This window comes from Chaetura pelagica, unplaced genomic scaffold (genome assembly GCF_000747805.2).
Source record: "Chaetura pelagica isolate M959 unplaced genomic scaffold, ChaPel_1.0 scaffold1391, whole genome shotgun sequence".
NCBI classification, from domain to species: domain Eukaryota; kingdom Metazoa; phylum Chordata; class Aves; order Apodiformes; family Apodidae; genus Chaetura; species Chaetura pelagica.
The window spans coordinates 65,700-78,801 of NW_009952169.1; the positions used below are offsets into that span (position 1 = coordinate 65,700).

General features: G+C 49.3%; 1 protein-coding gene across 1 annotated transcript in view; it reads left to right on the forward strand.

The window, feature by feature from the left end:
- The window catches only part of TPCN1 (two pore segment channel 1), a 47,462-nt gene extending 37,695 nt beyond the window's left edge, over window positions 1-9,767 (forward strand). The window contains exons 18-28 of the mRNA XM_010007287.1: window positions 244-316; window positions 545-652; window positions 1,847-1,918; window positions 2,740-2,829; window positions 3,579-3,694; window positions 4,221-4,267; window positions 4,783-4,851; window positions 5,275-5,359; window positions 6,712-6,848; window positions 8,402-8,482; window positions 9,645-9,767. Of these exons, the coding sequence (XP_010005589.1) occupies window positions 244-316; window positions 545-652; window positions 1,847-1,918; window positions 2,740-2,829; window positions 3,579-3,694; window positions 4,221-4,267; window positions 4,783-4,851; window positions 5,275-5,359; window positions 6,712-6,848; window positions 8,402-8,482; window positions 9,645-9,767 (1,001 nt within the window). The remainder of the gene's footprint in view (window positions 1-243; window positions 317-544; window positions 653-1,846; window positions 1,919-2,739; window positions 2,830-3,578; window positions 3,695-4,220; window positions 4,268-4,782; window positions 4,852-5,274; window positions 5,360-6,711; window positions 6,849-8,401; window positions 8,483-9,644) is intronic.
- Window positions 9,768-13,102: the final 3,335 nt, after the last annotated feature.

Genomic DNA, 13,102 nt, shown 5'->3' on the forward strand with positions numbered 1-13,102 from the left:
TTGATAGTGTTACCCAGCCAAGTGGTTTGTAGGCTGCTCTGGAGAGAAGTCACCACAAACACAGGGAATTGTGTTGATTAGGAGGGAAAATGTCTCTCTGGCATCTTACTGAGGATAAGAAGGATGGGTCTGCAGACTCTGTGTTCAGAAGTTCTGCTCTTAAAGCAGCACTGAGGGCAAAGCTTTGCATTAGCCCTCCTTGTGCTGCTGCTTCTTGCTGACCATGCTGTCCTCTGGTTTCAGTCTACGGCGTGGAGCTGCTCCTGAAGACCACTGGGCTGGGGCCTGTTGAGTACCTGTCCTCAGGCTGGAATCTGTAAGTGCCCACTGATGTTTTGGAGAGAGAGGTGGTGAAAATTGTTGGCTTATAAAACTTGACTTTGAGATGAGTTTTTAGGCCTGTAGACAAGGCCATCAGCAGTCTATTAGAATTCTTCTGCCCTTGTGCATCCTTTTGGGCTGGAAAAGCACCAGGGGCCTCTTCTCTGCTGAAGCTCTAGTGATAAATCATTGCTCTTCCTTTATATTATGTTTTTCTTTCCAGATTTGACTTCTCAGTCACCCTGTTTGCATTTCTGGGGCTGATGGCCCTGGCATTCAACATGGAGCCCTTTTACTTCATCGTGGTCCTGCGGCCTCTTCAGCTGCTGAGGTGAGACAGGAGGGCTGGGGGGTCACAGAGGGGAGATGGGGAAGAAAACAGCCAGGCTTGTATTCCATCAATCCAGTTGGGAACCAAGTTCCTCAGCAGGAGAGGCCAAGGATTGCTCTGTGGGTAGGTGACCATGGCAAACAGGACTTGCGTGGGGTAAGGAGATTAGCCAGAGTTATCAAAATGGATGATAACAAAAACTTGGGCTGGGATATGAAACCCTGGGCTTTGGAGCTTAAGCTGATCTCTAATAGAGATCAAGGGATTTACCAGGGGCAGATTATCCTGTGTCTGCCTTCGTGGGGTTCTTACACCTCCTCTAAATTGTCTGATGCTGCTCGGAGAAAAGCTCTTCTGTCAGGGTGAGCCAGTTTAATAATTTCCATTGAATTACCAGAAATTACAGTTTTCAAAGGATGCTGCTTTCTGGGGTGAAGTACAACCCTGCCCTAACTGTGTCTCACACAGTGACCTGTAACCTCTCTGCAGCTCAAGTCAGATGGGTCTGATTAACCCTCTCATTTCGAGGCTGCTCTGGGGTCCATTCACCTTTGCAGAGCACTCAGGAGAGCCACAGGGGGAAGGCATGTGAAGCAAAATGTTGTTTTGTTAAAAACAAGCTCACGTCATTGAGCTCTTCAGTGAGGATTTAGAGAACGTTTTATGACACTCAAGGGGGAAGGAAAAAAAAGAAAAAAGATGTTTTCTCTGTTGCTCCCCTGCCAAAGCCTGTGTTTGGCAGCTGTGTTTCTCTGCAAAGGCTGATTGAGTTGCCAAAGCTTAAATTAGCAGGCACAATGTAGTTTTCTTTCATCCATTTTTACTGGGTCATGGGGGAAACACAGGAAAGTTTGTGTCTGAGGAAGGCAGTAGTGAATCCTGACCCTGTCCATAGGACTGGTTGAAGTTCTTCTGATTTTATTGGTTTTGAAATAGCTGTTTGTGCATCATGCTGCATAAAAAGACACCAGACTTTTCCTTGAGGTTCCTCAGTCCTGTAAATACTGAGTTGGGTGTGTCATAAAGATTCAGATGGGACAGCAGGGCATGGTGAGCAAGTGATTTTGGTGTCAGGAAACCTTCCTGTTTGTTGCCCTGGGAGCTATGGAGGACTGAGATACTCTCTTTCACTATTTCCAACCCCAACAGCAGGGAAGTTGCAGTGTGTAGTTAACTGCTGGCTCCTCCTTTCAGGCTCTTTAAGTTGAAGAAACGTTACAGAAACGTCCTGGACACTATGTTTGAATTGTTCCCCAGGATGGCCAGGTACTAACTTCTCCTCTTTGGTGATGGTGGGGAGAGGGGAGTCAAGGTTTAGTGTCTAGGGCTGGGGTCAGGATACCCTCTCAAGGTGTTTATGCTCTGATCTGGCAATAGACTGTTACTGATTCTTCATTGTGCTGCAGTGGGGTGTTAATCTTCCCATTTCTTGGAGCACTGTGTGAGAAGCAACACTCCAGCACCCTGGGCCTCCTCCTGCTTTTCTGTTAGGAGGAAAACAGTCAATGCTTTGTTTAATTTTTCTCCCCCACCTCAGCTTTTGGTGAGAGGGGAGAAGCCCATTTGGGAGAAACACTGGCATGAATATCCTCAGGCTCTGATGTTTCCCTGTCCTTAGTACAGCCACTCGAGAGCTTTATTGTGAAATGGTGGGGCAGAAGGAGCTTGGTGTTTGAGTGGGGCATCCTCAGGCCTTGTTCCCCTGAGGGAGGTCTGAGCAGAGCATGTCAGCTGGAGAGCCCTGTCCTTGGCATAGTCCCTGCACCCAAGGACGTGGAGAGGGCACAGTGTCGTTCTTCATGAAAGAAACTGTGGAGAGACATTTGTTCACCAGAAAAAGGCAGACTGGGAGGGAATCCAGCCTGCTCTTTAGTTTCTCTCCTCAGTGAGTGGCAAGCTCCTTGTCCAAGGACTTCTTGAGTGAGAGCTGGCAACGGACTGCAGTGGCAGGGAGGGTGGTCTGGGGTTTTCAGGGCTGCTTCCCATCCATGGGAAACTGCTTCCAGAGCAACCAGCCTGTCACTTTTGTGTTTCCCTGCCCTAGCAACTCTTCAGTAGCACAGTACTCTTTCTGTTTTTGCCTCCAGCCTGGGTTTAACCCTGCTGATCTTCTACTATTGCTTTGCCATCGTTGGCATGGAGTTCTTTGCTGGCATGGTCTACCCAAACTGCTGCAAGTAAGTACCACAAATCCATCCCCTCTGCAGTGGCTTTGGTGCACAGCCAGTAACAGGGAGCTCTGGCAGCTCCATCTCCCTGTGGAGAAGGGGCCAGAGGATGGGTCTGAACGGGGTTTTGCAGCTGAGGCAACATGCTGTGAAAACCTAGGAGGACTCTTCACTTCTTTAGGTGAGATGGGATGAAATGGCTTTTGAGTCGCATTTGGAAAGGGAGAGGTTGGCTGGTTTTATGGAGCTCTGTAACTAGCCTCAGGTAGCTGCACTGAGAGGACTTCTTTGTGTTACCATGGCTGGAAACTCTTGTAGCATCTGCTCTAGAGTCAAGTTGAAGTTCTTACCTTGGGGATGCCAGATCTTACCTTGGTGATGTCCGAATTGCTTGGCCAGACATGTTAGGTATTTAGGCTTCACTTGGTACCAAGATAAATTCACCTGGTCTTGGAAGCTAAGCTCTTCTGTGCCCTTTTTATCTTAAGTGGAACATAAATTTGGGAATGCCAAGCTTTTGGTGTGAGCCAATGAGTCTAACTCAAACACTTAGTTTCCCTGGTGTGATATTTCCTGAATTATTAGAAACACTCCGTGTGCTCCCTGGGCTTGTGCTGAGCTGTGAAGGAGGGAGGTTTTCTTTCAAAGAAAAATGCAACTGTTGCTCAAGAGGCAGAAACTACCACCCTGCTCACCCTCTTCTGAGTGGTTTTGGCATTTATAACACCATGAGATTTTCCTTTTCTCTCCCTGACCAGCACAAGCACGGTCGCAGATTCCTACCGCTTCCTGAATCACACGGTCGGCAACAAGACGGTTGTGGAAGAAGGTTATTACTATCTCAACAACTTTGACAACATTCTGAACAGCTTTGGTAAGGGCAGTTTTGTCCAGAGCAAAGACTATTCCTTAGTGCATCCGTGTTCCTGCAGAGCTGGCTGGCAGGGCTGTGAGGCTCATGTGAGCCAGAGTCCTTCTAACACACCTCAAACTCTTGGCATCCTCTTTGTATCTGGAGAGCTCCAGCTGACTTAGGTGTGTCATGACTGGTTTGCAAGGTACACAGACATCTCTTCAAAGCCCATGTGAAGCCAGCAGATCTGTTCAGACTTCCTGAGGTGTTTAAGGAGGGCTTTAAGTCACTGCCCTTCTCAAGAACCCACAGTGATGCTAATACATTTCTTTAAACCACCTGATGAAGAATAATTTGAATGTGTTGATTGCTGTCTGTGATTCTTCTTCATGTATGAGCAGAGGTGCTTATCTCCTGGAGATTTCAGAGGTCTCCATGCTCTCTGCTGGAAAGAAGCAGATCTGTTTCAGATTGTTTTAAGAAATGCAGATTAAGCCATGCTGCTGGTGCTGTGGGTCTAAGTTTTTTTTTCTCCCCTCGTGCACAGTGACACTGTTTGAGCTGACAGTCGTCAATGACTGGTACATCATCATGGTAAGTACACCTCAGCTCCCTTGGGTCTAGGGACACCATGGACTCTTTGCCAGTTGAGCTACATCTTCCACACCACCACTGCTTTCTTCTCCTGGTGACTGGAGATGGGCCCAGGTTGTCACTTGCTGTTGCCAGGCTTCTTTTGGTCCTGATGGTTGGGTGGCATTTCACCCCTGGCCTGCTGCTGGACACATCTGGTGGATCTTCACCAGCCTTCAGGACAAAAGAAGTCACTCTGCATTCCAGCTTGTCAGCCTGCTGTCCAGGATGTGTTCTCCTTGCAGCAATGGCTCTTACAGCCATGAGCTTTAGCTGTTCTGTCTGCTTGTATGGAGGAACTGCTCATTTTAGCTTGGAAATGAGCTGCAAGGACTAGTTGGGATATTGGACAGTCAGTCCCTGGAGCTAACTGTGGGTGAGAGATGGTGTTCATGCTGCTTTTTCTGTTGGCAGGCAGTTAAAAGCAGACTCTCCCTTCTTCTGTGCACTACTGACTTCTTTCCTCTCCTCTTTAGGAAGGGGTGACATCCCAAACCACTCACTGGAGCCGTCTTTACTTCATGATCTTCTACATTGTGACCATGGTAGGTTTCTGGACATGCTTTGTGTGTGAAATAGTGGGGATGGGGAGGGGAGACAGATTTTACTGTGTTCCAGAGGGAGTTTCAGTCCCTAAATAAGGACAACTTTGCTCTTCTACACCAACATCTTCCAGAAGGAGGTGTGAGTTCACATCACTTGCAGAAAGTTGAATTTCTGGGCATTGACAAAGCTGATGTTGCACAAATCTGAGCCTGGGGTGAGGACTGGGGCAGCACATGAGTTCTGGGGTGTCCCTCCTGTGGTTGCCTGGGAGCAGTTCACTCACAGGTAGATGTGTGACGTGGGCATCCCCTCTGCCACGGAGGAGCTGAGGGGCCTGGAGCTGGAGCCACAGACCAGATAAACTAGTGAACTGTCAGAATGCCCCAGCAGCAGCCTCCTGATCTCTTCATGTCCTCTTCCAGGTGGTGATGACAATCATTGTGGCTTTTATTCTGGATGCTTTTGTCTTCCGGATGAACTACACACGGAAGAACCAGGATTCAGAAGGTCAGAACCAAGGGCTGGTTGTGTCTTCTCTCCCTGGTGCCTCAAGTCTCTAGGAGAGAATGGGACTGGCCAGCAAAGTACAGATTTGTTTTTCTCAGCCTGACTTTCTAAGCTTATTCATGTGCTTTTGTGTGATATTTCTATCCAGCCTTTCTGCTCTGCCCCTCATCTCTCCCCCAGTGCTTCCCAAAACCTTTGTGTGTGTGTGTGGTTGTTTTTTTTACATATATGTGCACACACACATAATAAACTTCAACTACTTGAGCCATTTCAACCAAAGATAGGAAGTCCAGCAACCACGTAGCAAAGCTCAGTGTGAGACCTTTCAGGAAGGGAAAGTGATTGTCCTTTTCAAACCAATTTCCCTTCCTCACTGACATGCTCAGTGACACCAACATGTGTCTCCAAGTCCAGCATCCAGGCACCGAAATGCCAGATCCAAATGGTTTTCCAGCACTCCATGACATGGAGGACAACAGTTGCTTTCCACATCTCCCAGTTGGACTTAGACTGGTAACTACATGCTGGTCTTGGACATGCCTTCCTGTCCCCTCACCCCTGGGAGCCACCAGTTTTACTCACTGTCCTTTGTCTCCTGAGCTGAGTGTCTAAAACCACGTGTAACTTCACAACCTGCTCATTTAGGTGTCATAAACACGTTAACCTCTTGCAGCCCTTTCCTGCTACCCCTTCAGGTGATCTACACCCAGAGTTTGCAGGTCGTTCTCTGTGCAGACTCATCTAAATAATTCTTTACCCATTTTTGCAGGAAGGAGATGTAACTGCTGCACTCTCACCTTTCATACCAGAGAATCCTCCCTGCAGAAACGTGATGAAGGCCCCAGCCAGGGGTGTAGCTTTGATCAGCCCCTCATCTTAGCTGCCAGAAGGTCACATTTGTGTGGTGCAGGGCCTGTAGGAGCCAGGTGTGGTTAGTTACAGACACACTTGTCCTGGTGATCCCTCCTGCACCCAGTTTGGAGGGTGCAGTGGAAGATCTTTTTATAGCACTGAACTTCCAAGCCGTGTTAGGCAGTTGAAGGTCAAAAGGCAGCAACTCCTGTGTGGGTTGTTTGCTCTGCTAGTTAATTTACAAAAAGCTACAAGGGTTCGTTTTGTTTTTTTAAGATACTGAGGAGCCTGTTGATTTAATTATCTTAGATGCTTCTTAACTTCTTCCCTGCCTTGTTGGGAGACAAGGACATGCACACTCTAGTAACAGCAGGAGGTACAGACTGTGCTTGACATCTGGCTTGGTCCTGTGTGCTGTTAGGCTTTTCCTTCCTTAGGATTATCACAGTGGCTGATGAAGCAATGATCATCTTGGAGACTTGCTTTTCTTTCCTCTCCAGAAGACAATGGCATTGTGCTGGAGAAAGAGATCTCCAAGGAGGAAGTGGTTGGCATCATTGAGCTCTACAAGAGGAGCTCGGCTGCCGTCGACACGTCTCAGCTGCAGAAGATCGTGTTGCAGATGGACAAATATGGGGTGAGAGGAAACCCTAAACTGAAAGTTCTCAGCTTCAGGGGAGGGAGGTGTGCCAGGACCACAAATGCCTCTTTTTGCTGTCTTAAAAGAGAAGTTGCACATGTCTTTGTAGCGTTGAGGGCTGAGCTCCTGGAGGGACTCGGCAGCGTCGCCACAACGTTTTGCTGCTCTGGGGCCCACAGGAAAGCTGGGGAGGGGCTTTTGACAAGGGTTTGTAGTGAGAGGACAAGGGGGAATGGATGAAAACTGCAACAGGGGAGAATTAGGGTAGACATTAGGAAGGAGTTCTTTAGTGTGAAGGTGGTGAGACTCTGGCCCAGGTTGCCCAGGGAAGCTGTGGCTGCCCCATCCCTGGCAGTGTTGAAGGGCATGTTGGATGGGGCTTGGAGCAACCTGGGCTGGTGGGAGGTGTCCCTGCCTATGCAGGGGGTTGGAATTAGATGATCTTGAAGGTCTCTTCCAACCCAAACCACTCCATGATTCTATGAAAAGTAGCAGCTGAATTTCCCCTCTACTCTGACAAAGACTCGTTGCTGTTGCTGCAAACTTCACTTTGAGCTGTCCTGACCCTCTGCTGAGTGGAAAAAAGTAGTTTTCCTCTTCTCTAAGGAAGCCACTGTCTTGTAATTCTTTCACCTCTCTCTGTGCCATCATACCCTTAGGCTTGGACAGTCCTGAAACATGATGCAGCAATCTGATGGTATTGATTCCAAACACCAGGCTTCCTTTCTCTATGGCATTGCTTACATTTCCGTTCTAAAACAGGATGGATAATTGGAAAAATGAGCTGACCTGGGTAACTGCTCGTGTCTCAGAACTCTTGTCTCGTGCATCTGGGAAGAGCTTAAGTGGTTGTTTTAATAATAGCCATTATATTCTTGTATCACCACTACAAACTGCAGAGTCTAGAGTCTCTCAGACGACCTTTATTTGTTTTGGTTGGCTTGGTGGACAAAGGCTGAGCTCTTGTTACACAGACAAAATTCAAAATAACAGTGTGGGTACTGACCAGAAGCAGCTTTCAAGACAATAAACCAAAGGAGGGTGCTGTCCTCAGCCTTACTGTGGAGCACAGCATGGTGATGCCAGACCTGAGGTTTCTCTTGAGTCTCAATCTGTTTTAGTAACTCACATGGTCAGAGAGTAACTCAGACTTCAGCTCTGCTGACAGGTTTTGAGAAGTCCAGGCTTGTGGAGTAAATGATGTGGTCTAGAGAAGTGGGACCTGATTTTTTTCTTAGATGAGAACTGATTTGGAAACTTGGGTGTGAGCCTTGTTCCAGGGACAGACACCCACCCCTGACAGACACATCCACCCAACCTGCAGCTCCCTCTGTAGTCCCTGGGGATCTGCTCTGGGTGATTTGTCTCAGCCTGCATTAGTTTGGGTGATGTGCACCTAATGCCTTCCTCCTGGGACAGGATAGCCCAGGTTCATCACTGGCAGCAGGAAGGACGCCTGAAGTTCACAGGACTGATCCTGTGAGCTGCTCAGTGACTGATCAGTGTCTTTATTTGTTGTTTTTTCCCTCCTCCTTCCCCCAACTCTTTAGCAAATGTCAACAGTGTTTCTGGGACGCAGATCAAGGACCAAGAGTGATTTGAGTATGAAGATGTATGAGGAGGAGATCCAGGTATGTGGGCCTGAGCTGGAAATACCAGCAAGTCTCTGTGGAGGGCACAATAACTGCCTAGAACAACAAACCATCCTCTGAAAGACTCAAAGCTGCCTTCCTCCAAGACCCAGGCAGCTATCAGCTCTGTGAGGAGGGTAGGCAGCAGATGAAGTGTGGATGAGATGGAGCTGTCCTTGCTCTTCTGAAGCCACAGGAGCCTCCTGGGTGGGTGCAGGTGCCTGGCTGTGCAGGTGTGTGTCAGCTGAGTCACACTCAGGGTGTTTGTGGGGCTGAGCTCACTTGGTCTCACCAGGTGTTTTGCTGGGCTCTGAGCACGTGCCTGGTGCATTCCAGAGCACTGATTCCTTAAGCCAGTGGAATGTGGTTGTGTTTGAGTTTGGGTGTGTCTGTGTGACACAGGAACCAAGTGTTCTTCCAGGCTGAGTACTCCTTGGTGTGAGCAGGGCTGCCTGGCTTTCCCTCACATGGGAAACATTTCTTCAGCTGATTTCCTGGAAAATTCCTGCTAGTGCCCTGCATGCTCAGGAGCTTAATGCCATGGACTTGGTCACTGCAGTGCCTGACAGACCTTCACCATGAAGGTCATGGGCTAACATAGTGGTTAGTACTGCAAGAATTAATCTTGTAACTCTTGAATCTCTCCTTTTTCCCTTGGTCAGCTTAGTATGGGGATGAACCCTCAGTCCCCCTAACAAAAATAATCTTGTTACTTTCCACGGAGCTGGGTGGGAACCTGCAGAGAGGCTCCTCCTCTGTTCTGCTTGGTCTCTGATTCAGGGATGTAACATGTTGTGGGTGCTGCCCAGGATTGGGAGCAACACTGCAACTCCCAAAGTTGATGGGGACATCAGCACTAGAGTCCTAGACATTCAGGAGGGACATCCTTGCCCAGGTTGGTCCAGTTCAGCCAACTGGGGCTGAGCCACAGCTGCTACTTCTTGCTTGGACCACCAGTGGCAAGTTCTCCATGCATCCATCACTGCAGTGCTGCATCCAGCCAGGTTGTTCCAGGAGGTTAGGAGCCATCCAGGGCTTGGGAAAGAGCCTCTCTGTCCCTGAGCAGATGTGCTCCCTTCCCAGGGCAGAGCAGCCCAAGGGTCCTGCTGGGGTCTGCCGTGGGGCACGGCCTGATCCTGATTTGTTTGATCTCCCCTTGTAGGAATGGTATGAAGAGCATTCCAGAAAAGAGGAATCCCAGCCACCACTGCAAGAGCCTGCAGCTGCTTCCAACAGCTCTCTGAAGCCCCTGAGCCTCCGACAGCGCTCCCAGACTGTCATTTAGGCCCAGCTAACACAGCCAAACCTTCTATGCAATAACCTAGAGTATAACTTCACAGCTGCACCTCGGGGTGGCGTGGCTTGATCAGTGCCCTGTTCAGCTTTAGGGTTTCAATCTTCTCCCCCAGGCAGTGAATTGCTGACAAACCAGAGGCCCAGGGGACTGGGTAGGGCTGCTACGCACAGGCTGAGCATGATGCCCGTGCTCAGCACAGAGACCTTCCTGGGAACCCCATTCCCAGCTCTTTGTCTCACCACTAACAGACCTTGGGGAAAGGGAGATGTCATCCATGAGCAGCAGGAAATGTGCTGAAGCCACCTGCTTGCTATTAAAACTTTTCCCCTTTTTGAAGATCTCTTTTGCTTAAAGGGTACCATTCCCCTAGGAAGAAGAGATCAGGGAGTGAGTTTTTGTTTCTTCCCCACCTCCCTTATGCAAAGAAGGGGAAATTTCAGCACTTTTGGAAGAGCAGTCTGCCTTTCCCCTCCTTTTTGGCACACCTAGATGCACTCCCTGTAGTAGACCCAGCTCTAATTATGGACTTTAGCTGTTTCTGAGCAGTTCTGTGGCAGCTGGAGACAGAACTAAGGGCCAGCATCTCCTCATCATTAGATCATAGGTGGGACAGGAGTCTGAGGAGATGATCTGTGTCTCTGCTGTCCAACGTTGGGACTGGGATTGTCTCTGTAAACTCCAAAGCTCCTGCCCCCCTTCAGTGAGAGGGAGACTCTGCAGGGTGACAGTGGCTGTTGACCTCTGCCACCTGCTCTGAAAATGTCAATTCTCTGGCTGGTCCTTACCTCAGATAGAGGACTAGGAAGAAGAAATAGAAGGTTTTGCAGCTCCAAGTATCACTTATTTCTGCCTGGCTCTGTGGAGAGCTTATGGGTATCAAACAGTGCTGCTGTTAGTCCTGAACCAGGGCAGTTTGTTCAGGCAGGTGAGTGAGTCCCAGTGCCCAGTGTGGCTCTCCCTTGCTCTCACCTGTGCAGGTATGTTCCTCAGGCTGGCAAATGCTGAGTCAGATCTTAAGAGGATCCACTGAAGAGCTTTACTGTTCCCCTGAACTTTGGATGCAGGAGGGATGGTGGAAGGTGATGATTCTTCTCACCCATCCACTTTTCTGCAGCTGCCAGGGAGGCTGCTAGACCTGGTAGCTGAGGGATGGAAAAGAAGGGGAAAAGGGATCCCTTCCCAGCTCTGCCATGTTTATTCTCTCATCAGGGTAGGTTGTGTCATTGCATGTTTCATTGCCCACAACGTGATGAGAACCTGTCTCTGTAAGTCCCCTTTTTTACCCTCCTGTCAGCACAGAAGGTGCTGAGGGCTAGAAGTACCAGCCAGCTGGGAGGTTCCCCTCACCTCTTGCTGTTGGATCTTTTCTCAGGTTCAGACTAAGAGCAGAGCTTGCTGGAGAGGCCTTCTCCTTTCTCCAGCTAGGTCAGGCAGTGGGAGATCTGTGTGCCCATCCCCTCTGTCCCACGTACCTGGTTTCGCCTTGGTAGCCTCACTATGTGACACAAGGACAGTAGGAAAGGACTGATCCTACCTGGGGCAGCTCAGGGGCATTTCCTGGGTGGATGAGACTTTCAGAAGTAGGCAAGACAGAGCTGCTGCTGAAAATCTCTCCTTGGAGAGCCTGCTGGGATGGAAAGAGAGGGTGAGCAGCTTTGGGAGCCGCAAACACACCAGCCTCTGCTCCTGCCAAGTTCCCTGGCTGCCTCAGGGCAATTCTTTGTTTCCTTTCAGGGTACTGCAGGTGTGAAACTCCTTCTGAGCTCTACCAGAGAAGGACCCTTAAAGGGCTGTTTTCCAAACCATGAATTCGACCACAAATTAATGAGCAGTGTGGTTGTTGCTCCTGCAGTGGCTCTGCATGGAGCTGCAGCCTGGGAGACTCATCCAGATTAGTCCTGGGGCTGCAAGAGATGATGTTTATTCGGTTTTAAGTTGTGGGCAGGATGAATGAGCATTTTTAAGGTTAGAGGGGAAAAAAATGTGGCTGTGTTTAAACTCCACCTTCCCCCACAGCCTGTTGCTCCTTGCAGGGCTGTCAGTGACTTTTTTGGGGTGTTTTCTAGGTGTGAAAGGAGCTGCAGCTTTAAGCTGCACCAAGGCGGGCACCAACCTGCTTAACATGCAATAAGGGGGCCCTCCTGGGATGCTTGGGCTGGGGTTTCAGGGCTCAGGTGCTGCTTCCATGGCTCCTGAGGTGTTGATCTGCCCTCATGTTCACACTGTCTTACTTATTTTTGTAAACCAAGGAAGGTTGCAGAAGTTTACTTCTTCCATATGACTTTGGAAGGAAACAAAGTTTGGAGTACGGGGCATCCCCTTGTATTTATCCTCCTCCTCCTCCCCCCCACCTGACACACAGACTAAGAAGAGAGACAATCATTTTGTAGGGAGCAAGGGAGGAAGCACTGCAGGATTTTGTATGCTGGCATTTTGCTTCTCAAACGATTTTATGGACAAGTCTGTAAAACGTTCTCTAGGTTGTTTGTTCTGTTTGTGTTGGTTTGTTGGTTGTTTGTTTGGGTTTTTTTTCAAGCACACTAATAAAAAGCATCCTGGGCTTTGTAAAGGCAGCAGCTTCCTTTCCTGCTTCCAGTGTTATTCCAGATGCAGGGCTTGGCCACAGCTGAAGCATTTCCACAGGGTTTGTAGAGAAGCAGTGCCCACCTCCTCCCCCTTCACATTTTCCAGTGTGCCCTGCTCAGCTGCTCAGAATTCTTGTTCTGGACATTGCAAAACCCCAGTTTCCCATCTGCCCTCCCCCCTGCCACATTTTCCCTACATGTTAAGTTAATGTTTTTAACTTTCTGGGTTTTTTCAAGCTACCCAATGCACCGTTGGAGGTTAGAAGGAAGTTATTTTTGACCCTGTAGCAGCTCTGAGTGGGTACGTTGGCTGTGGTTTTGATTGCTTTAACCCTGCTGGGTGTAAGGAAGTGTCTTGCCTCCCCAGATAACTCTGGCAGCAGACTCAGGGCAGAGCCAATAGCTGCAGGCACAAGGATCTATAGCCTCTATCTGGTTAGAAAAAGGAGAAATTCTCTGAGCCCAGGAAACTGTTGGTGCCCCAAGAAAGGAGCAGGAACCAGGTCAGGCCGTTGTGCTTCTTGCGAAACAGCCCCTTGCTCAGCAGAAAGGTGTTTGTCCATCCCTAACAGCTGTTTGCTCTCCAGCCTGTTCCCTGCAGGCTCTTCCCCTGGAGCACCAGCTCACCCTCTCCCCTTCCCCTGGGACCCAGGGGTTGCCCCACCGTGTCCCCAGGGAGCTGAGTCATGCCTGTGCTGGACCCAGCCCTGACGCTGCAGTTCCCAAGCAGAAGGGCTG